Source organism: Gasterosteus aculeatus, chromosome 8 (genome assembly GCF_964276395.1).
Source record: "Gasterosteus aculeatus chromosome 8, fGasAcu3.hap1.1, whole genome shotgun sequence".
Classification (NCBI taxonomy): Eukaryota; Metazoa; Chordata; class Actinopteri; order Perciformes; family Gasterosteidae; genus Gasterosteus; species Gasterosteus aculeatus.
In genome coordinates, this window is record NC_135695.1 from 17,022,427 (window position 1) to 17,037,061 (window position 14,635).

General features: G+C 46.5%; 1 protein-coding gene across 2 annotated transcripts in view; it reads left to right on the plus strand.

Annotated features, from left to right (window-relative positions):
- faf1 (Fas (TNFRSF6) associated factor 1) overlaps window positions 1-14,635 on the plus strand; it is a 49,516-nt gene that overhangs the window by 12,956 nt on the left and 21,925 nt on the right. For both annotated transcript variants that reach the window (XM_040184657.2, XM_078108455.1), the window contains exons 7-12: window positions 139-244; window positions 5,023-5,109; window positions 11,920-12,015; window positions 12,115-12,238; window positions 12,343-12,406; window positions 12,508-12,589. In XM_040184657.2, coding sequence (XP_040040591.1) covers window positions 139-244; window positions 5,023-5,109; window positions 11,920-12,015; window positions 12,115-12,238; window positions 12,343-12,406; window positions 12,508-12,589 — 559 coding nt within the window. The remainder of the gene's footprint in view (window positions 1-138; window positions 245-5,022; window positions 5,110-11,919; window positions 12,016-12,114; window positions 12,239-12,342; window positions 12,407-12,507; window positions 12,590-14,635) is intronic.

The following is a 14,635-nucleotide window of genomic DNA, read 5'->3' on the forward strand; positions in this document are numbered from 1 at the left end:
GCTCTTAGTGATGATGTTTTTCCATAACTTCTCCCGTAGTCCATATTCCTCTTCTGCATAATTTCTTTTCCTTTTTTTGATGTCATACTGTACAATCCTATTTCTTACCATTTTAATTTTGTTCCTCTCCTCGTTTAGTGATCTCCAAGATTCGTTAAATCAGAACTTCCTGTTGGTCATCAGCCACCGCGAGGCCCAGAGGGACTACAGTCTCAACTTCCCCGGCTCCAGAACCATACAGGAGGTATGACACTCTATGCATGCTAGTATCCACGGAGACACAGAGGCACGGAAACGCTCTCAGGAACTCACCCACAGACTCTCACGCATAAATACTATTATCGTACCTGAGTCTAGTTTCCCTTAACACTGCTTTCATTCCATTTGCCAAACATTGCTAGTCTATCTCAGCCATCGATTCATTATTCATCACAAATGATCACATTTCAGAGCGCATAATTACTCTCACAGCTGCAGTCTGGTACAACCTCCCCTCCCACCCCCCTGCATCGGTCTCTCTGTCCCTCAGCAGTCTAGGAAGAGGTTTAAATAGCGAAGATTGTTTGATCTAGACATGCAGGAGCAACAGAGAGAGACAGAGTACCGTCCGTTTTCCTCTCCTGAAACTAAACAGTAGATCCGGCAGGCGATGAAATATTTATAGTAACTCATACTGGACCCAGAATGAGGGCAGTGCGTCCCAGTGTCCATCGGTTATTACTATTACAGCTGCAAGTGGGTTTGAACTGCATGAAAATATATATATGTGTGTGTGCATGCACGCTTTCCTATATAGGCGTGTGTGTGTGTGTGTGTGTGTGTGTGTGTGTGTGTGTGTGTGTCAGTGTCAATCTTTGGCCCCTTGTGAGTTCAGATCAGCACTCCCCTGCAGATACACACACACACACCGTATATTACTGCCCTGTACTTGCCCTCTGAGGAAGACCTGAGCAGGCATTTGTTATTCACAGCGGGTAGCTCGTTGCCACAGGTGAGTGGAAATAAGCTCCCCAAAGACTGATCAAGTAAAATAGAGAAATCCTTCTATTGATTTAATGTTAAGCAATCATTATTTGCAGGATCGGGGTCGGCAATGTCGGCCGAGAGCTGCTCGCATTCACATCATTTTTTTTAAATTTAGTTTTTTCCTCTTAATGCTTTCCGCATTTTAAATCCAGCTAAGTGTTTACTTTCAAGCTGCAATGAAAGGCGTCTCTCCCAAGTTTATATTCTTTTCCCGCTCACCGCAACCAATGAACCTCGGACCCGGCTCCTCGGCGCGGGTGAAGATTACACTAATAACAATCCGAGCTACTTGCCGGCCTTGTAATGGTGCTAATTGAACAGATTAGTACGACCAACATATGAACTGGATGAGGCCGCTCGCCTCCCTGCTTTCCTCCCTCTCCTCCGTCGCTCTCTCCCCTTTCTCCTCCCTCCCTCATCTCTCCCCCACCCTCTTCTCAAGGCAGATGGTTTTGATGAGCACCCACTGTGAAACTTAAGTGTTTCTGCTGGGATTACAAACACTGGGGAGGGGTCCCCGCCGTGTGGGAGGGGGGGGGGGAGCCACGGACACAGAAAGGAGGCAAAGGACTGTTGGCTCGGTGGGGGTGCTGTAAGAGGCCGTAGGGGATGGAGAGGGGACAATGTGGGCTTAAACAGGCCTCCATGTCGTGGTCTTTTCCTTACGCATGCTTGTCTTTAGGCATCTCAAGGCCCCCCTGCAGTGAAAATGAGGCCCACAACTTTAACCTGCATGGATCTGGACTCTGTTTGCCCCACGTTCACCGCGCTCTTTATGTGTTTACTTTAGAGCGCGGGCGTCTGTCCTTGTCGTAGGATTGTAATGCCAATGTGCTGAGAAGTAATATGTAATTAAACCATGTATGCACACTATGCAGGGGCCCATTTAAAGGGGTTCAGTAGCCAGCGTGGAGAGCTGCAGGTACACAGTAGTTGTGGATGACCTCAGAAAAGATGTTATAGAGAAACTTGTGACGCTCGTCATAAAAAAAACAAGCAGTTAGTTTGCGATTCTTTCATTTTTTTTGTGTGACACAAACTAGAGGGGGTGAGTGTATTTCTGTCATCATAAGAGTAATGCAACAAAGATGTAACACCATTTTCAGTCCGCCTGACTCCCCTTTCCACTCATACTGTGTCCACTCACAGACACATATGGACTCCACCACAGAGCACCTTCTTCTCCCCATTCTTCCCTTTGTCTTAGCTGAAGACTAGCCGATGGTCCCTGCTTGTGCATATCAATAGGGATAGACTCCTATCTTCTTGTTTGTCTTTGCCAAAGGCTGCTGCTTTGCCTTGTGGCTCTCAGGGAACTGCCCTTGCCCCTCCTTTTCTCTGCCTTCTTTTTCCCCCATCTCCCCCCCCCCCACGGCCCTTCTCTACCTTCTTATTTTTGTTCCCATCTCTAGTGCGCAGGGCTGATTGGCATTACCACACAAGAGTGTGGGGGTAAGTTGCTGGCTAGCTTCTGAGCTAAGCTGGAGAGCAAATGTTTGCCAGGGAAGTAGAGGGTAGAATAGGGATGGCTGCCGGTTTCGGGGCGTCCGTGACCAGACCAGTTGTCCTAGGGATTTCCCCTCCAATGCTGCCCCACGGGGCCGGGCCTGGGCCCCATCTTTGCTCTGCAGCTGGGAGATATATAGGCACCGAAATGCAGACAGGGCTACAGAGCTAAGAAAGGGAAGGTTGCATCAAAAAAAGGGGATAAAAGAAAGGCATCTGGTGCCTAAGGGAGACGGAAGAAAGGGAGCGAGAGAGAGAGCTTGTGACTGTTTAACGGAAACCTTTGCTTCTCTTTGATTCGCTTCCAGCCGGGGATTACAAGCAATTGGCATTTACAATGATTGGATCATTAATTTTGCCTTGAGGCATATTGCCCGGCAGCTTGGCGTTGCAGACAGTCCTAATGTCGTGTAGAACTCGCTCATGCTCTCCTGCCTCATCTTAACACGAGCAGCATCACGCGAACCAGCAGCCCCGTATTCGTCAGTGACACTTTGTATTTACATCCTGCTCCGCTCCGTTACTGACAGTTCCTTTTCCAATTTTAGCTACTGTATGTCCAAGGTTCTGTAGGTTGATGGAGCCCGATTGTCGTTGGTGCCGCGTTCTGCTCAACACAGACAGCCCAGGGTGTCAAATGGAGGCATTCCAACGTCTTTTGTTTCCGGTCAAACACGTGGGAATCGACAGTCAAATTTTGCTGTGTAGAATGAGTTTCTCGAAGGCGGATGAAATGTAGTTGTTTTGATTTGTTGCATTCTTAACTTGTCAGTGAGATGTCCGGTTGTGGCAGACAGGGGGCAGCATCAGACAGTATTGCTCCTCGTGTCCCCGGCTGCTGCCGCCCGGGCAAGGCTTTGTAACTGAGGGCCGCTCAAAAAACTTTGGCTACCTGGAGAAGCCAGAGCAATGCATCGAGTTCCACCCCCCCCCCGCCTTTTAAATATGGTTGCATCAGATTCTCACAACAGCATCATACTTTTCAAAGCTGCACCGCGAGCGTAGCTGTGCTGTCTGCCTGTGATCAAGTTGTCCTCAGCCAGGTGCTCTTCACTGTCTGCCCCCCCCACACACACACACCCCTTCCTCCTCCTCCACCTCTCACCTTCATTCCCTCTGTGGTGGGTGTTAGTTTGTTGTTTCTCTGATGCTGCTTTAACCTCTGACAGCAGCCTCTTCATTACTAGTGTTTATGCCTCTCCTTTCCTCCCTTTTCCCCTCTATTCATCGCCCGGCCAGCCGGTCAGTCAAATCCCTGTAGTCCGGCTGGTCAAACATAGATATTACACTCTGTAATAACACTGGCCACCCGCTCTGACCCCGGTCTGCTATCCCGGCCATGGCTTCTCTTCATAAGGATCGGCCCCGAGCAGTGTGGTCTGGGATTTACGCTAGAAAGACAAAGGATGGACTGTGCCACTCAATTATTATTGTTCTTTTATTTGTTTCTCAGCTTGTTTGTACTCCAAATTGCTTTGCCGCGTCCAGGTCCAGCACACAAAAATCTCATTTCTTCAGGATATTGATACCTTCAATAGAACATTTACTGTTGCGTCCATAAGGGGATGAAATCAGATCTAAATATAGTCCTTTCTGCAAGCAGCTGGTAGTGAGTTAGTGCTTTTAGACCCATACACAGATACAGTAGGACTATTGGAGTGCTAAGGTGAAAGTAAGCCCCTGCTGTCTTCTTTGCTCTGTTTTTTGCAGCCATTGACTTTGTGTTTGTAGCGTATTTAAGTTTCCACTCCTGTGACCAGCAGCCTTGCATATGGCCAAGGATCCGTCTCTTGTCAGTGCTTTGTACAAAGACAGGATTGGACCGGTGGGGTGAGGGTGGGGGGGTGGGGGGGATCTTTGCTCCACAATTGGCAGTTTTCTCAGCATCAATGTCCAGCCTGAAGGGCAGAATTCTGCAGAACAAATGCACTAGAATCCCCGGCCGCCAGCGCTCAGACGCCGACGGGGCTTTGATCACCTACGGCTGGCGCACATCAGGCTGGCGTTGGGGCTTTAAACCAACAACCCAGTGGACGGTGTAACGCGGCGCTAGGCGGGGCAGGCGCGGCTGGCCGCTAACTGTTTAAAAGCACGGAATGTCATTAAGTGATGCAGATACAGCGTCTGCGCATGAATGGGAAAAGAGAAATACTGTTCATTTCAGAGCGTGGGGCTGTTGTTGCTGGGCATTAGCTGTGGCATCTGAGGAATGTTGATAACACTGGCTGTTTTTTTTGTATTTCTTTCTCCTTCCCTCTCTTTTTGACTCATCTCTTTCTTCATTCTCTACCTCCATTCTTCTTTTTGCTCTTGCTGCTGAACGGAGGATACTTTAATGTCTATCATATATATTTACTGTTTAATCAGAGTGGAAAAGGTTTCCACCTTCACTTGTGATATTACTTAACAATGAGAAGTCATGGTGTCTTTGATGTTTTATTATTTGACCTTTTCCGTTTTTTAAAATCATATGTACCCTTTTGTCTGCAGGTGAAGAGGAACATTTCTGACCTCACCAACATCCCGGTCCGACATCAGCAGTGGGATGGGTGGCCCGCGTCAGCGTCTGATGACTCTGTAAGAACCGTTGGCACACAAAAAAACCCACTCAGAATGTAACAATTTTACTTTAACAGTTCGTTCACGTCAACCTTTATGTTGCCCTTGCCGATCCTTCGATCCGAGGAGTCTTTCTTAAAGACGTTAAAGCCCATGGTTCACCGATGATTTACATTATTTTGATGGCAAGAGTGGAAACTGTTCCACACTCCCAAAACCATCTGTCAGAAGCATGAGAGTGAGATGTTGAAGCTAATTAAGATGTCAAAGACAGGTTCCCGTCCTGTGTCCTCTATATGTGGACATTAAAGCTCACATCATTGAGTCCCGCTGACCTCTCCTGTCCCAGGGTCGCTCTTCCCAGCCATTCACCCTGCACACAGTCAAGCTGATCAGAAGCAACCCTCATACAGAACCTTGAAGAACCTCTGACCCCTTTTGTCTCACCCCTTCTTTGACCGCCTATGTGTTCCCATGCTAATTGTATGGGATGGTTTATCATGCTACTTTGAGGAGCTGTTGTGCACACATTCTTGTGTTAGCCCCTAGCTAACGTTTTCCCTTTAGATCTATACTATTATCGGCGGGATTTTTTTTATCATATGCGTATGCCAGCGCTGGCTTCACTGTAGCAACGTGACTACAGATGATGTTTTTTATTTTATTTTATTTCTGGTAGTGCACTTTTGTGGATATCGGTTTTGGTGGATACAGTCTATTGTGTATGTTACCCATTATCCATGTTTCATTTCCTCGAACTGAATGAACAATAACTGCACCTGTTAGTTACGAAAGCATTAAAGATTTGAGAAGAGTGAAAGCGAATACTGTACACGGTGAGTGCGCCTAAAAGGGGCAAAGCACAAAAGGTTTTGCGTCCTTTCACTACAGTAAAAGCTTTATTTCAGAGCAGACAATTTAAAGGCCGGTAACAATAAAAAGGAACCTACCACACTGCTGTGATGCAGATCTCTTCTGGTGGGCAGAAAAGAAACGTTGCACTAATTTACCTTTTTTTCCTTTTTGTACCGTAACATTGGCTTTAGCTTCATTAGTTTCTTATGAAGCTAAAGAGCTCACTTATTTAAGTAGGAATTTGTGAAAAAAGTGAGGAAACAATTGATGGTCTTCATGTTTTTTAGGATGGAGATTAATGGAGATTATTACACCACTAAAATAATTTGCCACTGTAAGGAATTGGTTTTAGTTTGATTTATCAATTGAATAATAAAAATTAATTACTGAATTCCCTTACGTTAAATGTCAGGGATCCCTTGAATTTATTAATGATATCTCTTTCCAATGTTTTAATTTTTAATTCATCAGCTTAATTTAGTCTCCAAAAATATCTGACCTAATCATTACACGATTGAGTAAACCCTACCAATCGCAATATATTAAAAAGTAAGGATGAAGTAAAATCAGTCTATTTATTACCTTTTGGTATTTTTGAGATCTGTGATCTTGTTATCAGTGAACCTCCGCTCAACCTCCCCGGTAGTGTGGATATGATTGCCAGGGACCATGAATAGATTGCGGCTCATTGTGGCCTCACAGGCCCAGTTGGCAGCGTCTGTTTCTCGGACGAGGAGATATTAAAAAGCACAGAGACAGAAGTGTAATAATGGCCTCTGCTCGAGCCACAGCCTTCTTATTGAAACCTCGGAAGGTATTAACGGAGAAAGCCCAGGGCTCGGCTGGGCGGGTGGGAATCCAGTGTTAGTGTCTAGCTCATTAGCCCAGCCTCCTCTCCCGGGGTTCAGGCCAATAAATACGGCAGCCAGAGGCCCCCGCTTACGTTTAGCACTTTCAGCAGGATGGATTAGTGCTCAACTCGTCTGTGATACAACTGTGTTCCTGCTTGCATTTACCTTTTTTAATGTGTGTGCATATTTGCATTTATGTGTTTGCAAATATGCCTGTTTTAGGACACACTTTGCGGCCTTGGCTGAGTGTCAAACCTCAATAACTAATACTCAAAACCGAACTGCGTCCGTAGCATCACAATTTGGAAAAGGTCACACAAAAAAAGCAATCTTTTGTTAAAAAGTTAGTTAAATACTGCATCAATGCTTAATACCATTTACCTAGTAAAATACTATTTGCTGATGTTAGGTTTCAATATTTTTTGCTAAAATCTTGAAATACCTTTTAGATTCAAAGTGACGTTTTGTTACAGAACTACAATTACAATTAAGTAAATGTGACGTTGCCCTGTCCCTTGTCCCTGTTCTGTTGAACAGTCAGAAGTGAAGATGTAAGTTAAAGTTTTGTTTTTTTAGCATTCCCAGGAAGCATAAACGTTCCCTTTATTATGGTTGATCTGAATCGTCAACTTATCTCGAGTATCTCCTTGTTAGTTCTTGTGTTCTGTGAAATCTATATCTGAGAGCTGTCATTGTTTGTCAGGGCTTTGTTGTAGCGTAAGAAATTCCCACCTCTCAGGGAAACCGGCCGTTTGTCACGTCGCCCTCCCTGATACTGTCCACTCAATGTGTTTCCTTGTTTATTGTGCTCCCAATCTCTATGCAGGGATGGAATTGGATCTGGATGGATAATGCTCGAGTAGCACAGGACAACAGATCAACTCATTCATTCATGTTATTGTGTATCCCGTTGGACCAGGCCAGTTGAATGTTAAAGGAAGTGGCTTAAAGTGTAGCTGAAGCGGTACCAATGTGAGCGACACCCAATCCCAGCACGCACATTGTGTCGACCTAAGTCTCGTACCGGTTTGATATTTCTGTTTAATGAGTATATAAACCACAGCTCCTTTTGCGAACCTTTGCAATGCAGCGCTGAAAAAGGCTCCTGACGTGAACACCGTTCTCACACATTGTTCCACTCCAACAAAAAGAATGTAATTATTCCAAAACCTAGTGTGACACCCGACGCACACCTGACAACAGGACATGTGATGACGGCCACCGTCAGCAAGTTACATTCTTTTTTTTTTAACAGTTTATTTAAGAGGCCCACGGGACGTTGATTTCCTGTGCCGCTTGAAATGCGTTGATCGAGCCCCTTCCCCTGCTTCCTCCGTCGTCTTCTCTTCTCCTGCTACTTCGCCAAAACAATACAGCGCCGAGAGTTCCCAGACAGGCCTCCTCTCATTGGACCTGCTTTGATTGGCACTCTTTCCCTCCACACCTGTTGGAGTGATTGACAGCCAGTGGGACATCCTTATTACATCCCCTCGTCTCTTCCACCACCAACACCACCCACCCTCCCTTCCAGCCAGTAATTGCTGACATTTATGCAGTGTTTCATGGTGTTTGCTAATGTATTAATGCTCGGAGGTGCCGGGCCGTGTAGGCCAGCCCCTCCCTCCCAGTTGGCATTAATGGAATCTTCCTCTACCTGATAGGGGCCTATTAAACTGGGGATTTATTGGGGGGGGGCTGGTGGTTTCCGTAGCAACTAGGTTCAGCAGTAATCTCAGACAGAGCCCCCCTTGCAATCTGCTGCCTTCAGGTGACATTCAGCACCAAGTTAGTCTGTCAGTCTCATTTTCTATCTCTTCTGGTTGTTGCTCTGCGCTCACGTTTCACAGAACGGGTTTGTTCAGCGATGGTCTGTTAAGCGTCCCATTGATCCAGCAGTCATTTCTTTGTGCCTACCTCAGCCTCTGGCTCTGTGTTTGCATTTGTTTACGCGTGGACATGCACTACACGCACTGTGCGCCGCAGCCCAGATGCTAACCAGGAGAGGCCAGCCAGCTCGATGGAGCCTGACCGAAGGACACCAATTGGTCCTTTTTTGAATTTCTTCACTGTTGTATTCATTTTTTTCTTTTCTCATGTTGTCAGTACTCCCTCCTCTGTCCCATGTCCTTTGGTCCATCAAAGGGAAAGTCGGGTAAGGTGGTACTGTGGTTGTGGTCGCCGTCGGTGCAGCTGTCAGTAGTAATTATCTCACACTCACAGCCAGACACCCAATCCAAACACTGCCTACTTTAGAAAAGAAAAAAAAAATGAAACACAGAAAGAATGAGGGGAGAGAAAGAGGAGAGGAAAGGGTTGAAGGGAAAGGGAGGGGAGGTAAGGGAGAGAAATTTCTTTCCCTGTATCGGCCCCTGAATGCTTAGAGCCTCAGTGCAAGTGTTAATTAAAAGAATCCAAAAAAGAGGAGCCGGTCCCTTTTGTGTGGAGATGTGGGAGAGGGTCATTTGGGGAGGGTGGGGGGGTTAACCTCACCCTCCCCAACCCTCGTGCCCTGCGGCGCTTCAGCCTTGTTTCCGCGTTTTACCACTGAGCCGCCAAGCTGCACTTGTGTACCTCAACATCAGGAGAAGCCACGGGGTCAAAGCGAGGAAGAGGCTTGAGAGGCACTCAACTCATTTTTTTCTTTTTTTTTTCCTTCCCCTTTTCACCTCCCCTCCTTGCATCCATGTCAGCCCAAAAACCCCTCCCGGCTGCCTTTGACGGGGGAAGTGATCAACTTTTATTTATACACTTATTAGGCCCTCAGACGAAAGCCTCTCTTTGTGAGTAGTGGCGGTAAAGGGTTTATGGGGATCGTCCCGGCAGCCGCTGTTCTCACGTTTGATTGCCACTCGATTTGGGGAACGGGCAGAATGCACTTGGGGCCATTGCTTCACATCCTTAAGGCCTGTACATCTTTGTCCGGCTTAATACCTCCAGCTCTCTCAGTGCTAATTCACCCCTCAGGCCTGAGTCCCATCATGTCTCAAATGGCCAAAGCTTCTCTTTAAATCGTTGTTGTCCTCTTTCTTTTGTTCAACTATAAAAGTATTGATAACTTACTTTTACTTTAATGGCGTTTTTGTTCCCTTTGTGAACTTCTCCTGCAAAATATGAATAAGACAGTGATCTAATAAACGAGACCGGACTACTGATTTAGTTAAGAGTTAAGTTACAAGAGCAATTCAGTTAAGTGTTCTTCGTTGGTGTTCCGGGGACACTCAGCGGCCCTCGCTGTCACATTTACACTCTCGCAATTGTCAAGAGTACACTCGTTAGTAATTGTTAATACACAAGAAATACAATCTTCTTCTCCGTGTGTGTGTGTTCGTGTGTACACCTTTATGACTCTTTCTGGGCTAAGAAAGGTTTTTAATTGGCTGAGAAACAACGGACATATTTCTCGTGTGTGTTGTGTGTTTCGCCGCTGGCTCTCCACCTTTTAGCTGTGATGTCATTCCCTGTTTGCGCAGTTTTATCATGTACGGCGGTCCGGCCACTGCTTTTTTTGAGCCCCTCTCTTTGCTTAAGACAACACGGAGGAGGAAATCTCATCAGGATATTATTCATTCTCCAATTGCCTGGGGAGATGCTGTGTTTTTCATTTCTTCTCCTTGGTTACTGAGCTGGTGGGAATTAACGACGCAGTGCACAGATAGTGTAATCAGTGTATCCCTCGTCAACTTTTATTTCCTTTAAGGCTGCGATACATTGGAAAATGGTTTCTCTTTTCTATTTAATGAGAAATTGAACCAAACACATTTATGGCACAAAGAAGATGGCCGTAACCCAGGGGAGGCGTTATTCATAAAACCCTCCGTGACGTTTAATGTAATTTAATATCACAGAAAAACAGAAGATTGGGGAAATACGCACCTGACAGATCAAGGGGCTTCATCAGTGTTACTGTAAAGTCCTCATGGGCCCCTCACGGTGGCAATAGACACGGTGATAGAAGTGTTGCCTCCATATTGCACAACACCAGTTGCACCTAGTCGTGCGTGTAACTCTGCCACAACTGTCCAAATGTTTTTGTCTTTTTTTTTTTTTTGTGCAAATATTATGGGCTCTTGGCTGCGGCCAGCTTACTTTCTAAAATTGTGTGCAAAGATGGAAAAATAACAGACCGTGCAGCACTTTGTCTGATGTGTTGGTTCTTGTCGGTGCCAGGTACACGGCAGTACTTGCTGGTGAGTCCATGTTGCCGACAAGGTCTGTTGGTTACACTGTTCTCTCCTGCTATAGAAGTTGAGGCCAGCACGAGGAACCGCTCTGAGAGGCAGAGAGAGAAACTCCCCGCGGTCTTGTGTAGCCCCTTTCAGACTCAATTGGCGTTGCATGTAATCGTCTCCCGATTCAACCGTGTCCAGCTGCTCTTTGTGTGTCCCAGCGGCCGACAATGGAGCAGATCACAGGCCCTCTGCAGGGGCTGAGCAGCTTCCCTGCCTCTTATCACACCAGGGCCTGCCCTGCCCCGCCGCTGCCCTGTTGTGTTGAAGATCACTCTCCCAGAAAAGTGCTTTGCATCTGGGCTTTCTGCTCCGCGCGAAACAATTAGTACGAAGGCGAATATATTGTTGCGTTATTGTGACATGTTTCACTGCAGCCATTCTATTAGTAGTGGTGTGACTGTTACCAGTCCTGCTCTCAGTGGTCCCTTGTTTTGATGTTGTGTTTTTGGTTGCATGATGGGAATTGCTTGTGAATCTGGCCTGGCACCTTTTTTAAAAATGTATTTATCTATTTTTTTTAGAAGAGAGAATGTTGGGTTTTGCGTCGCCTGTGTGGTTGATGTCCCCTGGGATCTTATCCAGGAGACAGCAGCTGTAATGAGTCCCTGCTGAACGCTGACATTTACAGTCCCTGCTTTTGGATTCGGGAGCTCATTAGTTGGGTGTTCGCTTACTGAAAACCACCATCACGCTACTGCAGGTGTGCAGAAACCTCATCCATCCATCTCCCCTCATTACAAAGATGATTAAGCCGGTGTTTTGAAAATCACAAAGTGTCTCACGATATTTTCAATGATCGTACTGTGAGGCACAACTTTGAAGTTGTTTTTTTTTCACACAAGTGGTCGGCCTTGCGAAGTTAATCACTCTTTCATTGTCATCCCTGTCGTCAGATGACGCTAGCTGTGTCTGGGATCAGCTACCCTTGCCATCACCTCAGTGTTTGCCGAAGGTCCTCACCAGCCAATTCCCAGGAACCCACAGAAGAGGTAAAAAAAAAAGACAAAAATAGACTGTGCCGTGTGTGATTATTACTATTTTTTTTTTTAAATGAGTCTGTAAATAAACGTATTGTTGAACTTTTCCAGTGCGCAGATGTCCATATGGTCAGCGACAGTGAGGGGGATGATTTTGAGGATGCGTCAGAGTTTGGCGTGGACGACTCTGAGATGTTTGGAATGGGTTCTTCTACCTGTCGGAAATCACCGATGAGTAAGTAGAGCGCGGGAAACCGATTTCAGCTCCACGTGTGGTGTTAAATGCCGGGGACAAACATCTCAAAGCCGGGCCATCACATGTTTTCTTTCCCCTCACAGTGCCAGAGAATAGTGAGAACGAAGCTGATGCCTTACTGCACTTTACTGCCGAATTTTCCTCAAGGTGAGCTAAGCGCCCGGTGCGTCTCCTTTTTGACTTGGAGAAATCTGAAATCAAAGAAGAATGGCATGAAACAACTTGTTTGTGTACCCCGTGTCTTTTAGATATGGAGAAACCCACCCGATGTTCTTCATCGGGTCCTTGGAGGCGGCATCTCAAGAGGCCTTCTATGGCAAAGCCAGAGATGTGAGTAAGCTGATTGACAGTCTGGTCCCTCGTGGGGAGTTTTTTTTAATTTTTTTTTTTACTCATTACGAAACTATAATAAGTTACAAAATCCTATTGTTTCTTCTTTTGTTATATATTTTTTTCTTATTTTGGCTTTGTGAGATACGAAGCACTGATGTTACCAATGTTGACTCGTTCTTTAGCGCTGATGTCATCCCTGCCGGCTGTAGACCAGCCCTGCTTTTTTAGCAGTTTTCTTTCCTTAAGACAACACAGAGACGGAGGGTTCAGGGTATTATTCATTTGGGGAGTCGTTCAGTCATCTGTCAAGGGAGATGCTGCGTTTCTAATGTCTCTTCCTACATTACCGAGCGGCTGGGAATTCAAGAAACAGTGTCCAGTGGTATGACCAGTTTCTGCAGAGGCCTCATCTGCGGTCCAGGCTTCAATAAAGTCTAGATCTTTCTTTCTTAGTGTGTCGAGTTGTTGTGTATATTACTTTACTGTTAGTTGTGTCGCCCCTGTGTCAGGAAGTCTTTAAAGCCCGGTGATATAATTCGGTCAAAACCCTTCATCAAATTTTCACCCTCACAGTTGAGGCTTTATTTTTAGCTGTCCACTTTCCCTGCTTGATTTTTTTTGGGGGGAGGGGGGTGCTTTTGTCCCTTTAAGGATGCTTGTATCAACTGACAGATTGTGTGGATTACGGCCTTATTAGACTGTGAGGACACAGCAAGATGTTTGGGGGGTTCAGACCACCAGGCTCACTGGGAGGGAGGAAGGGAGGGTGGAATAGTTGATAGCCGGGGCACCAAACGGAGACGATGGTGCGAAAAAGCCAAAGTCCGAGGTGGTAAAGTGATGGTAACGTGACGGCTCGAGACTTGGCAGGAAAGCGGTAGGTGATGGAGGGTGTGGGAGAGGAGAAGCTTGGAGAGGAGCTTGGCTCCTTGCCTGCTTCCCAGCTGATCTCCTCTCCTAAGCCAGCACAATATGGCCAATGTCTTCCTGGTGCTCACACACACACACACACACTCTGCGATGTACCACCGTGCTCTACACAGCGCAGGGGCGAAATAGTGTTCATTTTTTTTCCCTGTATTTAGTTTTATTCTGGGCGAGCTCGACTTAGTCTGCCAACTGTGCTGTGGTTAGAATGGCTTTAGGGAAGCTGGATATGTGCAAAGAATTTAGCATGAAAACAGAAGCTATTTGATCTGTTCTGTGTTTGTCCTGTTTTGTCACCAGCGTCCTAGACGACAGGCCAAAACATGCTGCTCGTGACGGTTTCATTACACAGTAGCATATGTGCGCGCCTGAGCCGCCCCGGCTTCCATCCACCCGGCCATCCCATCTTCTGCTCTTTTGAATTTAAAAAGGAATCTAGTTGTTGTGTCCTGCGTCGTGGAAAAAGCCTTCTTCATTAAGGGGATATTGGAAAAGGGGGCAGGTTTGACGGAGTGGGGGGAGAGGGGGGGAGAGGGGGGGGAGACTACTCGATGGGTTTATAAACAGACGAATCAGTCTCACTCTCTCAAAGCCTGGGAGCGGCTAATCACTAAGCAAAACACTACATTTGATGAAGTGTTTCTGAAGGTGTGTGTTGGGGGACTGTTGAGATGGACTCAATCCGTCCTTAATGAAAATGCTTTGGGCTGCAGAGCTGAGCTGAGCTGAACCCTCTCGGGGATCAGCGGTTAGTCGGAGCGCACAGAGAGACGGGCCACCCATCACCAACCGCGATCCGCACTAAATCCCCATCAACGCAGTGGTTAATCACTCTAACCCCTCTCTCCGCTGCGCTCTCCCCTCCGCCGCACACAAAGACACATCAAAATTCATGGCCTCGCTGGAGAGGGGACTTCGTGGACTTATCAACACCCAACATCCGCTTAATCAAACCCGGCAACGAGCCCTTGTAAATCATAAGGCCGCATAAACAAACGGTTATCCGTCGGATGTAGGACTGTTGAATCCCAAGCGCGCGGTTCATTGTTTGCACCTGAAGCGATTACCGCCGCGCACCGATCGATGGAATCGAAGCGTGAGTGTTTGTGGAAAGTA